At 42.7% G+C, this 15872-nt stretch overlaps 1 protein-coding gene across 1 annotated transcript; it reads right to left on the reverse strand.

Annotated features, from left to right (window-relative positions):
* Positions 1-1128: 1128 nt before the first annotated feature.
* LOC109489323 (ferritin light chain-like) lies at positions 1129-2324 on the reverse strand. The gene has a single exon (XM_034669617.1). The coding sequence runs from the start codon at positions 1795-1797 to the stop codon at positions 1474-1476; it is 324 nt and encodes a 107-aa protein (XP_034525508.1). The 5' UTR covers positions 1798-2324; the 3' UTR covers positions 1129-1473.
* Between the last annotated feature and the right edge of the window lie 13548 nt (positions 2325-15872).

The following is a 15872-nucleotide window of genomic DNA, read 5'->3' on the forward strand; positions in this document are numbered from 1 at the left end:
CTGATCTGAGGCTTTTTCAGGAATCCAGGGTTATAGGGGCATGGCCTAGAGCAGGGCTCTGGGAATGGGATGGAAGGAGCAGACCTGCAATATGTTATGGAGGATAAATATCTTCTCTTTTTAGAACCAAACACTGGGTTAGGTACTGGGATACCTTGGGGAAGAGGCACAGCCGTTGGGATGGAGAGAGACAATTAATAATATGGTGAGATAAGTCTTATGATCACTGAAGCAAAGAAATATGAGAGTGCAGAGCAGGAATGGCACCTGAGTTGTGGGGAGGGATATAGATGGTCAGGAAAGCCTTCCCCGAGGAAGTAGTATTTAAATTGGGAACTTAATGAAGAATCAGGCTTTAATTGAGTGAAAAATCATTGGGAGACGTGTTCCAGGCAGGAAGCCCCAGGATGAACGAGTAGCAGTGGAGCCAGGGGGGAAAGGCAAGAATGGTTTCCCAAAAAATTCAAGAGAGTAAGCAGTGTGGGACCAGACCAAGAAGGGCCTTGAGTCTTCATATGGACTGTGAACTTTATCCTAAGGGCAGTGAGAGGCCAGAAGAGAGGCATGGTTTGTTATTCATTTTAGAAAAATCTCTCTGGCTATGTTGTGGGAGAAAAGGATTAGGTATGGTGGAAGTTAGGATGAGAGGCTTGCCATAGTCTAAAGGGAGAGATGATTAGGAAGTAGTGATGGAGGCAGGTAAATATTTAGGATATAGAATTTATGAGATGTAGGGCGCCTGGGGGCTCAGTCAGTTAAGCCTCCAACTCTTGATTTCAGCTCAGGTCATGATCTCAGGACCATGAGATCAAGCCCATGCATGTCGGGCTCCGCACCAGGCAGGGGCCTGTTGGAGATACTCTTTCTCCTTCTCCCTCTGTCCCTCCTGCTTGTAGCATTTGTAGAATCCTCAGAAGGGTATTGCCTCAACAATGGAGAGTGATTATTACCCCTGAACTAAACACTACTCTAGTTTATTCTATAGCCTCTTAAATGTAAGGCCCAATAGAATCAAATGATTTCCAAGTAACTTAAGTGTATTTCAGAACAATGTTGAAGCATATTTATAAAAATTAAAAAATATCCATCACCCAACAAGGTAAAGTTCACAATGTCTGCCATCCAATCAAACATGACCACATATACAAAGAAACAAGAAAATATGCACCATTGTGCAGAGACAACAATTAACTGAAGCTAATCCAGACCTGGTATAGATGTTGGAATTAGCAGATGGTATTAAAATGCTATTTTCCATAAGCTCAAAATGTTAAGTAGAAACATGGAAGATTTTTTTTTTTTTACCAGCTGCTGCAAAAGACTTTATTGTTTCCATTTGGTCCATGGCTTGAGAGAGGGCTCCACGGTGGTTAAAAAGATGCCTAATGGCTGCAAGAAGAGGCTCAGGCAGAAGCACTGGCACCAGGGGGATACCACAGGGGCCCCTCAAAGGCTGCTGGGCTCCAGAGGCTCTTAGTCATGCTTGAGGATAAGCCTTTCAAAGATATACTCACGCAGCCCAGCCTGGGGGCCAGCCACCCTGCAGAGGTTAAACAGGTGATTGTCCATCTTCTTGATGAGTTTTACACCCTCATCCAGGAAGTGGTTCTCTAGGAAGTCACAGAGATGGGGGTCTGCATGGGCAGAATCCAGAGCATGCAGATCCAAAGGGGCCTTGTTCAGGTTCTTCTCTGGAGCCAGGGCAGCTTCCATGGCATCCAGGGTTTTACCCCACCCATCGTAGGATGGCTTCTGTGCATCTTGGAAGAGGGCACTGCCGCCGCCATGGTTTTGCATCTTCAAGAGATGCTCAGCACCCTCTCACTTCTCCTCAGCCAACTTGTAGAATAAGGGGCCCATGCCCTCCAGAGCCACATCTTTGCAGTCAAAATAGAAGCCCAGAGAGAGGTGGGAGTAGGAGGCCCACAGATGCATGCTGACAAGGTGGTGGACGGTGGCCTCCACCTCAGTGGAATAGTTCTGACAAATCTGGGAGCTCATTGTTGATCTGTAGTAAGGAGCTAAGCTCAAAATAAAGTATTGGCTGGACCTGGAGGCAGAAGGTGGCCAAGAAGATGGCTCCAAAAGTTGCAACTAGAAAAATGTTTGGAGGGTGGTTAGAGACTGGTAGAAGGGGCATCCCTGGATCTGTTCCATCCAAATACTGTTGAAGCAAGAGACAGATCTGTGGGACTGCTGGGTGCACTGCCAGAAGATATTTTTAAAAAACCCAAATCCAGAAACTAAAGCTACAATGTCTGAGATAAAATGTACACTGGATGAGATTAATAGCAGATTAAACATTGCCAGTTAGTGTGATTGAAGAAAATATCCAAAATGAAATACAGAGAGAGAAAAGAAATGTAAAATTGAACAGTGCATCAATGATCTGTGGGACAACTTAAAGCAGTTTTGTATACATACTATATTAATATACAACAATTAATATAGGCATCTTTACATAATATGAATATATTATATTGTATTTATATTAAATATTGATATATTATGATTAACATAATAATTTGAGCCTCCAAAGAAAGGGAAGGAGAACAGAAAAACATTTGGAGAAATGACGGCTGAAAATCTTTCAAAATTTGTTGAAAACTATAAACTCAGGTCCAAGGAATTAAAAAACCCCAAGCACAAGAAACATGAAGAAAACTACTCTGAGGCTTGTCACAATCAAATTACTTTCAATACCTTAGAAGCAGGAAAAGAAAAAAATACACATTATATATAGAAAGGAACTATTAAAATGAGAACAGATTTTTCATTGGCAGTAAAACAGTGGAACAACACTTAAAAAAAAAAACACAAAACCTGTTGGCCCAGAATTCTATACCCAGCAAAAATATCTTTCAAAAAACAAAACAAAACAAAATAAAATGCTTTTAGACAGAGAAAAGCTGAAAGAATTCATCACCAGAAGAACTACACGGCAGAGGACCCATTGTTCTAGTACTAAGTTAGGCCCACTACAAGAGCAAATACTTTATCTAATATGAGGCCTCTGTTCTGGCTGGTGGAAATACAAGCTACTCCCAGCCCTGCGTGAGCTTTGAGCATTTGATTATCCTACTGTTTTTAGAGTGGTTTATTTCCAGGCCTTGGGGAGTTTCCTCTCATATATGCCCAGATCAGTACTCAGCCAAAGACTCAAAGGAACTCCTGTGTAGCTCTCTGTTCACTTCCCTCTACTCTTGTATTCTATCCCTCAGATTTGCCAAACCCGGATCTCTGCCTTTCAACTCAGCAAGATCATCAGGCTCTGTTTAGTTTCTTTTTTCTTGTTTAGGAAATTGTCTGGGGCCTAGAAATTGCCTCCAGACAATGAGCTATAGTACTGATAAGTCTTCCCTTGTTTCTTTACCTTCTCTCAGGGATTACAGTCTTGCATGACCTGTTGTCCAATGTCTGGACACCATTGTTTCAAATGTGTTATCTGGTTTTCTAGTAGTTTATGGTAGAAGGGACATTCCTGTAGCATTTAATCCTTCATAGACTGAAACAAAAATCTTTCAGGTTAATTTTAACTCTCCCAATTGTCACTGTGCTCATTGCCTTTGGGATCTAGTCCTTGCCAAGTAAAATGCAACTCCAGTCTACATAATTTAAGGGAAAAAATATTTGCTCTACCAGGAGTGGAACCTGAATGAAAGAAGGGCAGGAGGAAAGCAGAGAGAGAAGTCAGGATGTTACCCATGTTTCTGACTTGGGTGTTGAAGAGACGGTGGTGCCATTTAAATAACATGAGTAGAATTTAGGCATGTTGACTTTGAAGATTTGATGGACAATACTTAGTTCTTGGGAGAAAAATCTAGGCTGGGCTGGAAAACCACATTCTACTGTTATCATTGTACAGGTAACAGTTCAAGCTTGGGAAATAAATGCAATTGGGAAAGGAGATTATATAAAGGAAAATATAAGCAGGCCAAGGGCAGAATTGTGGGTAATGGCAATATTTTGGAAGATAAATATAAAAAGAAAGAGGTGTACAAGAAAGAGACTGACAAACTTTGGAAGAATTGGAAGAAAATTTGGAAGAGAGGAAAAAAGAATGATCAGCTTTGTGAATGAAACAAAGATAGTACTGAAAATTGACCACTTGTCCTGGCAGTTATGAGTTCAGCGGCCTTTGCAAGAGAAATGTCAGTAGATAATGCCAGACTGGAGCAAGTTTAGGAGTGAAAAAATAGAGAAAGTGAAGACCATGAATGTAGGTGACTCTGAAAATTGGATGAGATGGGAAGGAAGGAGATATAGTCACAGCTGTGGGAAATGGAGGATCTCAGAGAGATACATACACTTTCTCTTTTTCTTTTTAATTAAAGAAAACTGGAGTTGTTCATGGCATGAGGGAGAAGTCTGAAAGAATTGGAAAGAGAGAAGATGCGTGATGAAGGGAAGACCCACAGGAGACCAAAGGAGGAAGAAATCAAGTACTCAAGGAACCCGGTGATGACTGCTTCCCACATAGTGAAACAATATTTTGTTTCATGATATCAAGTAATCATGATATTCTCTCTTCCCTCCCCCTCCTGCAACCCTTTTCCTGCTCTCCAAAAAATATGCATGATTTATATACTTTGTAAGTTTGGACAGTTACACATCAGGTTTCCTTAAGGCAGAATGGTTTCTACGTCAGAGTGCAGGACCCAACACTCCCATGGTGTCCCTTTAAGGTCGTTGGCTAGGGAAGTCATGGGATAAAAATCCAGCCATCTGTTGTGAGTCAAGGAGTGTTTTGAGACCTGTTTAATGTATTCTGTCAAGGAAAGTCTCATGAGCTCAGTCATTCAGTGACTGTTCCTTGGGCATTGGACACTGCTATGGAGAAGGAATACCCTGCCCTTGAGGAGTCCACCACCCAGGTGTGGAGGAGACAGACACGCTCGAGACACTGAACTGATGAGGCTAACCATGGGTGCTGAACAGCACACAATATGGATACTGTGGGATCTCCACGATTGTAGGTGGGTTGGGAAAGGCTTCTCAGAGAGGCCAGGCTTGAGCTGGATCCTGAAAAGAGTTTTATAGACTGGGACTTCATGTGAACAAATGCACTGAGTTTGCATTCTGTTTTGTGTTAAATGTGGTGCACTTAAAAGGCAGTCATGCATCCTGTCCGACCATGGCTGAGGGTCCAGAAGTGAGAAGAAGTAATGCTGGAACCATACTTGCCATTTCTCAAGATGAGGGCAGAAGGCAAGGCTGACACCAATGACTAAAAGCACCTATACTCCTAACTGTCACCAATAGCCGAAAACCATGAATTGGGTAAGTGTTGTCCAGCGCCTATTGGAAAGAAACCACTAAGAGATGTTTTTCTAAAGTTATCTCAATTTGCTCACGGAAGCAAGAATTGGGGTTTAAGGAAAATGAAATCCTTTAAAAATGAGCATTTTAGAGCTTTTTACTTTTTGTGTCAAATTGCCACTGGGATGAAAAAATTGGGGGGATGACATCAGTGCTCTATGTCTTGATTGTGGTGTTTCTATGGGGGCAAACATTTGTCCAAACCCACTGAATTGCACACTTAAATGGGTGTATTTTATTGTGTGTGAAGTATACTTCAAAAAAGTTGATTTTTAAAAAGCAATTTGCACAATAAAAAATATCAGAGTGAATCTCCGAACACAGACATACATACAATCCATCCATGCATACCTACATCACTGCCCCAGCCCTCCCTTCCTTTCAGCTGAGCAATACCATTTTGGAAAAAGTTTAGGACTTTCGGGGAGTAAGCAGGAAAAGATTCTAGACGGTTTTGCTCATGCCGAACTCCCAGACCCCAGTGCAGTGCACGGCACGTGGTGCACACTCAGTAAGTGTCTGGGAGAATGAATGACGGAAGGAGGCCCGGTGGGAGGACTGGCAGCAGAGGAGTGACTGTATGCATGTCTTAGAAAGATCCATCTCAAGGAGGCTGAGACTGAAGCAGGGAGATGGGCAAGAGGTATGTAAGGTCTTGCCACAGAAAAGGACTAGATTCTAGAGACAGAAAAAAGAACAGAGATCAAAAGAGCGTTTACAGACTGACTGAGATGACAGTAAGCAATAAAGAATAAATTCAGTCGGACCCAGCAAATATTTAGTAAGTATTTGCCAGAGGCAAGGAATCACGGGAGGGAGGATGAGGGCATACATGGGACAGACTGTGTGCCGAGAGGGTTACAGTCCATGAGTCAAGGGCACGAGAGAAGTTCTGTGCACGTGCTGGGAAAGCAGAAGAGGAAAATATTTGGTTTCCGTCAGTGAAGGAAATTGGAGATGTCACGGAGGAGGGGATCTTTAAACTGGGTCTTGAAAAATGGGTAGGATTTCAAAGGCAAAGACTGGAAAAAGGCAGTGATATGATAGGTTTTGGATTTCTCTATTTCTCCCACCACGTCACTTGGGATGGAGAAATAGTTCTTTCTACATCCGGTAAGAAAACATCTTAAGCGAGAAGACACAGAAAAGCAGAAAGGAAGAGTCAGAATACATCACTCCCCCGATCCTTTGGTCCAGAGCAGGAGAACCATACCCACAAGATTTTAAGAAAATACGGACAAAATCACTTCCCTGTTCAGAAGCGTCACAAAGGGAAGAACAACAAAAAATCACCCAAGCGACTGACTGTGCTGACTCCTAGACTTCGACCTGAGAGAACGCTTTTCTGCCAGGGTGATACTGTTTTACAGGCAAGTTCAGATCCTTCGTAAGCAGGATTCCTACATAAGGGCTGACGGTCACGGTGGCTTGTAGAGCCTGCCTACATTTTTAATAAAACTGTCAGATTAAGCCATGCCTGGCTGCAGTGTATTATTAATACGAATTCTTAACTGTCAATTAGTTAACTGGCTAGAAGAAAGAACCTGGTTTATAAGATTGTTGCTAATGAATATAACGCTTTGTTCTCCAGCAAAACATCTGCGGTGGCTATGTAATGAGGAGAAGGGCCCCCTTCTTCTCTCCCCGTAGGAAGTACATGTGCAGCCGAATAAAGGAGCTTATTATACCTGTGAGGGGTCAAAGTCTGTGGGTCTGTGGCTTATGGTATTATGACAGATTACAAACCACTCCATTATGCTCGTCAGTCTGTTTCCAAGCACCTAGCAGGGAGCTGGCCGGGCACTAGGTGCTCTGAAACAGGATTCTCGTTGGTTTTCTTCCGAAGGTCTTGTGACAGGTCAGCTGTTGTTGACACCACCCGACAGCTCACGTGTCAGAGCCTTTCTATGTGACTTCTGCCTCTGCCCCCGCCAGGCTCTCCTCTGAGAGTCAGCCTGTGCCTCAGGCCACAACCAGCTCCCAAGAAGAGCTTAAGTGGATTTGAAACCCATGGGCAGCCCCATTATTTGAGCTAATGAAAGAGAAAAGGAAGCAGAACACTTAAACCCCAATGTGTCCTTTGTTTCTGCCTCGCCCTCTCTCCTCTCCTCCCATGCCATCTCCCCTCATTTTCTCTTCCGCTCTTTCCCCAGTTTCTCACCCCCCCTTTCTCCTGTTGGCATATGCCTTCTTAGAAGACATGTTTAGAGAGGAGAGCGGCTATTTAGAGACCCATCTCCTCTAAAAGCCTTTGTTTTGAAGTCAGTTGTCACACATACCTACAAAACCAGTTCACACTCAAGAGGTTGAAAGACAATTTAATATTTCCCGGATGCTCCAAGGGGGTCTAAGGAAGCTCAATTGTATTTCCTCAGCAGAATAATAATTACTCTTACAAGTTTTCCTTCCTTGTGCTTGTACGTTTTCCACAGTGCCCTGCCCGTGGCCGGATGGTATTGGGGGGGTGGCAGTGACTGTCTTCATTCTCCCCAACTCCAACCTCCCTACCTATTTCTGCACCTGTCCAAACAACTCAGAGTTTACAAAGGGGAAACTCATTGGGGAATGTGACATGCAAATCATAATATTTATAAGACTGAATGAGCAGGAGTAAAATCACAATTTTCCAGGTAAATTATGAAAACCGCACACACAGGGGCTGGGAGGAGTGGCATAGCATCCCTGAGGCGGAGGAAGAGTTTGGCTTTACGGGGAAACCAGCACTCAATGCTGCCCACTCATTGGGGGAAGTCACACGCCTTGGAAGATACAGCTACTTTTACTCAATGAACACTTTTTAACTAACTGTTAAGAACCGAAAATACCTATGCCAAGGCAAGAGATGAGAGGAATCTGGACAGACCTAGGGAACAAATGGTGTCACCCAGAAAGTCTCTGCCATTACAAAAGGGGAAGCAGAAGCTGAGCCCATTATGGGCCTCGTGTCAGTCACATCTACAATGGATTATTTAGTGCTTTTTTTAACCCCGTGTCTCCTAGGTAGCCTTAGAACTCCTATAACCTTCTTTAATGGTTCTATCAGTACAATGCACCATTGGACTGCAGTCTTTTTGTAAAAAGACAGCCTGGGTCTATAAGGTTTTGACCTGGTATGTATAAAGATGGTCTTTGACATGAGCAGAGAAGGGAAACTGGGGAGAGATCCAGTGTAGGTGAAAAATGGAGGAACTGCTTCCTGCAATATTTGAAACGAGAGCCCGTGGCATAGCACAGGGAACATGGGCTCTGCCATTGGAAACACCTGGATTTGATTCATGGCTTTCACTTACTAGTTGTGTGACCTCAAACAAGATACTGAATTTTCCTGAGTCTCAGTGTCATCATGGGTAAAAATGAGTATAATATCATCGGAACTACCCCGGGAAAAATACTGTAAAAAATGCCCAGGGCAAGGTCTAGCATATAATAGGAGCTCAGTAATGGGTAGGTTTTTTAAAAAAGTCATTATTGATTTTGAAACACAGAACTTTAGTGGACTCTGAAGTGTTCTAGGCTTCAAAAGATGAAGGACTAAGGAGCCATTCCAACATCTTGTATCATAGAACACCACTGCTAAGACTGCTTCATGTGCTAATGAAAATACTGTGGTCTAGGCAATTTACAAACAACAAAGCCCCTTATGTCTTCCCGCGGTTAGACTACAAGATCTTTCAGAAAAGGGACAGAGTCTTCCTCATCTCTCTGTCCCCAGGACTTACCATTAAAAGGTATATCACACCTCCCAATACTGCTTGGGCATTTCCTCACTGAGGAATTTAAACTGACATGTGGTAGGAAACATTACAAAGGACCATCAGGGTACTGCCCAGGTTTAGGAAAAGTTCCAATTAGAAGCAGTTGCCTTAGGCTGATGGGTCTAGTGTCTTACTTCCCACATTGATGTTCTTGGAGGTTTCAATCCTGGCAGACGATTCTGAATCTGGTTGACATTATAATTGCACAGCCCATTGCTATTTGAACAATAATCCACAATCCTCCAGCTTGTTTGATTCATTAATTCATATAGTCAATGAATATTCCTCAAGCATTAGAACAACATGCCAGATGCTATCTGAGATGCTGGGGATACTCAGGATGAACACGGTAAGCAGATTCTTATGGAGCTTGGGGGAGGGGAATACCACAGACAACACACAGTAAAAAATTAAGTCAATAAGTTCAGATCATGGTAGGTGCTATGAGGGAAACAAATAGGATGATGGGCTGGAGACGGACTGGTTAGAGGTGGTGCCTCCTTCTGGTTAGGTGCTTCAGAAAGGCTTCCCCTTAGAATGAGGAGCTAGTCCTGAGAAGGGAGAGCATTCCAGGTCAAGGGAACAGGTGAGGGCAGGGGCAGGGCCTCCAAGCAGAGAAGAGCATGTGGAATTCAAGGGGTAGAATGGAAAATAGCTGGGCTGCAGCATGGTGAACGAGAGGACAGTGGTCAGTGAGGAGCCTAGGAGAAGCAGATGAGGTCAAGTCATGAGGGCCAAGCAGGCTAAACAAAGTGAGGGGTTTAGGCCGACCACACGGTTCTCAGGATTCTCTCAGAGGGTGTTTGATAGATACGTTCCATTGGCATACATGCTGGCTCTTCTGCAGGGCACTAAGAAGGTGATCCGGATCTCTACAAACCCCGTTATAATCTGAGCAACTACTCTTAAGTCAGTCTCTGACAACCCCTTTCAGCCACAGGTCCCATGTTCTCAAGACTGAATATGAAGACTGAATTGGAAGCAGCCCTCCCTAGGAATATTTCTATCGAGTATAATCTTTTGATATTTCATTTTTGTGTCAACTTGGATTTTTATAGCATACCTAAACAAAAAGACACTTGAGCGGGTACCTTTCAACACTTGCGAATGTAGAAGAAGAATGGTGAGCCAAATCCATGGAAAGAAAGTAAGGAAACAAGCATGGCATGCAAGAGAGTTCTAAGCCTCTCGAATTAATTTATCCAGGGCTGAGGGTGCCCACTGCTCAACAGAGTGTGATTAGAAGGACATTATCAGAGCATTGCACTTAAGAAACACTGGGCAGCTAATTAGTTAACTGGAGAAGCAAGTCAGAAATCTAATGATAAATTTATATTAAAAGTGTTTTTATTTTCTAGTTTAATCGGGATTTCTCTTTTATTCTTTTACATGGGTGGAGCTCTTTAAGTCAGAAAATTAATATTTTGAAAGCACAAATGCATCTGTGATATTGTTATTGGTTTTTTCCAAATACACAAAAGAGAAATTTTTTTTCTGCCAGCACTGGAGTCTTATTTCTCCTTGTTATTCTCTGAGAGAGGCAAGGCAGCATTACACAGGAGGAAGAATTTAGGGCCATGGGTCAAAGACCTGCTTCCTAACTGCTGTGGGTAAGCCATTTCAGCTCTCTGAGCCTCAGCTTTCCCTGCAGGCGATATTAAACCAACTACTGGGGAGTCTCTTGTCCTTCTAGCTCTAAGGGTCTATGATTTTAGGAAGCAAGGAGATGTTTCTGAGAAAGGATGGACGAAATATATTACAAGATGAGGGAAGCAAGAAGAGACTGTAAGAAAAACGAAGTAAGGCTTGAAAAACAAGAGTCTGGAATGTACTCTGGTCAACCTGCTCCTAGTTAAACATCAGCAATGCTAAATTAACTGTTCTGGGCTTTTTCTCTTTTCTCCTATGCATCTGCTGGTACAAGTGCAAATGGGCACTACAGTCCATTGGAAGAAGGCAGGAGCTGGACGAGCAGACATGATCGTTAGCATAAGGAGCCCGTAAGCCATCCAGATGCGAAGGTAGCTTTCCCCCCTCACATGACAACTTGACCCTGAAGTCCAAAAGGTTAAGAGGGATCTTTACTCTGTGTGAGCTGCTCCCAAGACTCTTAATTCAAAAGTATACCAGCTGTTTAATTTATCCAGCATCATCTCTTACACACTTAGCGCTATGCTTCATCAAGGATTTCAACATGATGAGAAAGCTCCAAAGATACTCTGATAGGAAAAACTTAGAAAAACTTCTTGGTTCTAAATCAAGTCTTACATTTTTCTGTCTAAACTGATTAGGATTCATTTCAGGTCAAGTTACCCTTCAAAATATATCTCTGGGCTTTTCTAAGTATCCAGACACCAGACCTAGAGAAAGAATATTCTTGTTGAGCATAGTAAATAGAATTCACAACCTCATCTCCAGCCTCATCTCCAGTGGCTGAGAAGATGGTGTCACTTAGATTCACTCATCTCTCCAACAAACCAGGCCCTGAACTCATGTGGGAGGGGGCAGGTGAGTAAACAGCAATTACAACACTTGGTGATGGGGGGTGGTACAAGCTGCTGAGGGAATGCATTGGAGGACATTGCAAATGACCTATGAGGGTGACTCGGACAAGGATGGTGGCAGTGGAAAGGGAGAGAAGTAGATAGACTTGAGATATATGTTGGAGGAAAAACTGACAAGAATGGGTAATGCACTCCATAAGAAACCCAGGGGAAAGGGTGTGTTTCTAGTTTGAGTAAGTGTGTGAGAATTGGTACCCATTTACTGAGATGGAAAATCAGAAATTCAGTTTTGGACATGTTATCTAGCAAGCTGTAACTCTTAAATTGAGCTATAACTCCTCTAAGGGATACCTGCATTTTAAAGAAGAAAGCTCTCAAGAATCAAAAAGGGTGAAGCTAGGGGCCCCTGTGGTTCACTCGTTAAGCGTCTGCCTTTCGCTCAGGTCACGATCCCAGCATTCTGGGATCAAGCCCTGCATCGGGCTCCCTGCTCGGCTGGGGGCCTGCTTCTCCCTCTGCCACTCCCCCTGCTTGTGTTCCCTCTCTCGCTGCCTCTCTCTCTGTCAAATAAATAAATAAAATCTTTAAAAAAAAAGGGAGGGGGGTGAAGCTAGCTAGAGAGATAGATTGGCGGGCAGCTGGGTTGTCATTTTTTGTTTTGGGGATTTTTTTCATTGCATTTGTTTTTAGTTGAAATATTACTGACATATATATAACATTTTAGTTTTTCAAGTGTACAACATAATGATTCAGTATTTGTATTATTGTGAAATTTACCACAATAAGTCAAGTTAACATCTGTCCCCACACATAGTTACATAATTTTTCTTGTGATGACAACTTTTAAGATCTACTCTTAGCACCTTCCAAACATACAACACCACATTATTAACTATAGTCACCACGCTGTACATTACATCCCCAGGACTTATTTACAGATTGTCATTTTTGAAGCAAGAATTACCTACTCTGCCTATGGATAAGGCCAGTTGGGGCATAATGACCACATTTTATGGAGATGAGCACAGGATCTAGGACAAAGTGTTCTTAAAAATTTTTTTTCTTTCGGCCCTGGTGCCGGGAACATGAAATTTGGTAGAGAATTTCCCCTGAGTTGCTCCTGAGTACATCTTGACCCAAAAGGCTGTGTCACCCACAATGGCTTGTGAGAAAGTGACCGCCATTCCCTTCCCGAAGCACCACCTCACCTCCTGCCCCAAACCCAAGCACCTTGAGGCAGGGAACAGCTCAAGCTTCCACACAGCTGCCAGGCTTTGCCTCTGGAAAAGGAGTTCAATTCATCTCGAAACCACGGAGAAGAAAGAGAAGCTGGGATTGGTAGAATTTCCTATTCACAAAGGAGAGCAAGGAAGAGAAACAGACGATACGATCTGTCTGAAGCCAGGTTTTCTGATCCGAATCTCGCTCTCCACCAAAGTTATCCAAGCCCAGTGGTTCCAAACCCATCCCGCGGAGCACCTTGCAAAAAATCCCAAGCCTCACTTCAAAAGAATTTGGACATAAAAAAGTTCTTCATGATTTTTTTTTTTTCGCACATGTGAATACCTACCATTCACTTAGCATTTAAAAATTTTGAGTGCAGGGAGGCACCTTGGTGGCTCAGTCAGTTAGGCAGCTGCCTTCGGCTTGGGTCATGATCCCAGCGTGCTAGGATCGAGCCCCAAGTCTGGCTCTCTGCTCTGCGGGGAGTTTGCTTCTCTCTCCCCTGCTCTTGTGCTCTCTCTCGCTCTCACAAATAAATAAATCTTAAAAAAAAGGTTTTTTTTGAGCAGGGCCCCTGGCTGTTTCAGTTGGTGGACCACGAGACTCTTGATCTTGGGGTCATGAGTTTGAGCCCCACGTTGGGCAAAGAGATTACTTAAACAAACAAATAAAATGACTCAAAACATTGTTGAAAAATGAATGTTTTGAGTTACACCACCAGCTCTCTGAAGAAGCTTTTTATTGGTCTCCACTTATTTTACTGAAGTTAGAATATGCAGCCACCAAGTAAACTTGGTTATTGTTGTATTACCTATAAGACCAGTTAATCTAGAGGGAAATCATCATGCTTTTATAGCCAACTTCACTCTTCATATAAAATTAAAACAGCCAAAGAAACAATAACCACCCTATTAAAAAGGTTATACAATTTAAAATTTTGAATAAAATGCAATTGCCTATTTTCAATTAAGTTCCAGTCTCCATTATCTCTAAGTTAGTAATTCCTGGTCTTCTCACTTGGGACCTGCCTAGTTCCTGGCCTGGGCGCTAGACCACCTCCCTGGCACTGTCATTAGATCAGAAACTCTGTGAGGTCAGGCCCATTTCCCTTGGGTCACTGCTGGAACCCCGGTGCCTGGCGCACGGCCTGCCTCTCTTAGGGAACCAGAAACACTCTTCAGTGAATGAATGAGTGGACACAATCCAGCACCAGCCCCTTAGGACAAACTGAATCTGGTTGGATTATTTCTGAAGTGCTGGAAGGAGACAGAATTTAAGCAGTAAATGTGGATCAAAGCAGGGGAAGGGAGCCAACACCAGAGGAGTATCAAATGTACTTTGTTTTGGTTTTCCCCCGAGGGATTTTTATGAGGCGAAAAATAAGAGATAAAAGGAAAGTTCGGGCCGGGGGATCAGGAATTTCTCCGAAATTCAGGTTGTGAACAGGGTCAAGAACAAAGCAAGGGTCCCAGATATCCTTTGTGCTGCTGCTGTCGGTCATGTGACATACGGGCACGTCCCCCAGCTTAAAGATTAGACTTGGTCCCCAATGAAACTTTCTTGAAACCAGACTCTTTGTGGGATGAGCTTAAAAATTTCAAAATAATTTGATAACAAAAATCTTTATAGGGAATTATACTGTGGTTAGAGGAACCTTAGCTCAGGGCCTCATTCCCCAAAACATAGTTTTAAATTTTTCCTAGTAACTTACATGGGGGATTAGTAAGGTTTTGTGGAAGGGGAAAAAAGGGTGAGTAAAACAAATGTTAAGCAGATTTCTTTCTTGTAGCAATTCTCAGAGCCTTTAATATATTAATGGACATTATGAGTCTCCAAAAGAATGTGTGTGTGTGTCCCTGTGTCCGTGTGTGTGTGTGTATGTGTGTGTGTCCCTGTGTCCGTGTGTGTGTATGTGTGTGTGTCCCTGTGTCCGTGTGTGTGTGTATATGTGTGTGTCCCTGTGTCCGTGTGTGTGTGTGTGTATGTGTGTGTGTGTCCCTGTGTCCGTGTGTGTGTGTGCATGTGTGTGTGTGTCCGTGTGTGTAGCATTTCGTAAGACAGGAATTCTGCAGAGTGCTTTTTGGAAAAAACTGACTTAGTCAGCAACCCCACCTTCCTCGTGAGCACACTTGTGCTAGAAGAAATTCCCCATGAATGTCAACACTCTTCAGAGATCTTCGTTTACTTTTTGTGTGGTGTGGCAAAAGCCCAAATGAAAGCTTAAATACCTGAAATATATATTGTTCAGTAAGAAAGAAATAGGTGCTTCTCCTAAATTTTGCTGTTCTGTCTATTGCAGCCAGAACTGGTATTATTCCTTTTCTATATATAAACTAGCCCTTTAGTGACCATTGCAAACAGAAAAATGTGACAAAACTGCTTTGGGAAAGAACACAAAGTTAGAAACACAATTTACAAAAATGTAACTTTAAAAAATACTTTAAAAATAAAATTTAACCACAAAAACTGAGATATAATGTGGTTTCATCATATATCTGAAAAGTAGACTAACTCATTTTCATAATTCCTAAGAGTACCATTTTATAATTTGCCTGAGGATTTGATTTTATGTTCTAGTGGCCCCAAAGGTGGCAATATCTGCTTATAAAAGCCTTTCCTGGAATGTGCCGGCTGCTGACTTCTTTCCAGACACTTTCTCATGAAAACAAGATTGCACCCCACGTTGGCAGTGTCACTTAATCTCTTGTGCTTCCCAGAGGCTTTAAGGACCAGAACTTACCTTTTCCTTCTCTTCGCAATACCAATTTTTTTCTTAGCCAACGACTATAAAACATGCTCTGAAAGAAAACTAAAAATTTTTAGAATTTTTCCTTCTTAAAAAGTCAAGACGGTAGATTATCAATGTATTTATACTTCATTTCACCCCAAATATTTTCTCACAAGTTTCCTGCACCTCTCTTTAACTTCCTTTTAACAGAAAATTTGTGAATAATATGAGATAAACACTAATAGTGGAACGGGCCTTGTCACGTGTCTTTTAAGAAGTGTCCGGGTAGCACAGTGGATTAAGTGTCCGGGGTGTCCGGGTAGCACAGTGTGTCCGGGTAGC

Source organism: Ailuropoda melanoleuca, chromosome 10 (assembly GCF_002007445.2).
Source record: "Ailuropoda melanoleuca isolate Jingjing chromosome 10, ASM200744v2, whole genome shotgun sequence".
In the NCBI taxonomy this organism is placed as follows: domain Eukaryota; kingdom Metazoa; phylum Chordata; class Mammalia; order Carnivora; family Ursidae; genus Ailuropoda; species Ailuropoda melanoleuca.

Excerpts from the sequence above, each read along its gene's own strand:
- LOC109489323 (XM_034669617.1), bottom strand. The coding sequence starts at position 1,797 with ATGCAAAACCATGGCGGCGGCAGTGCCCTCTTCCAAGATGCACAGAAG.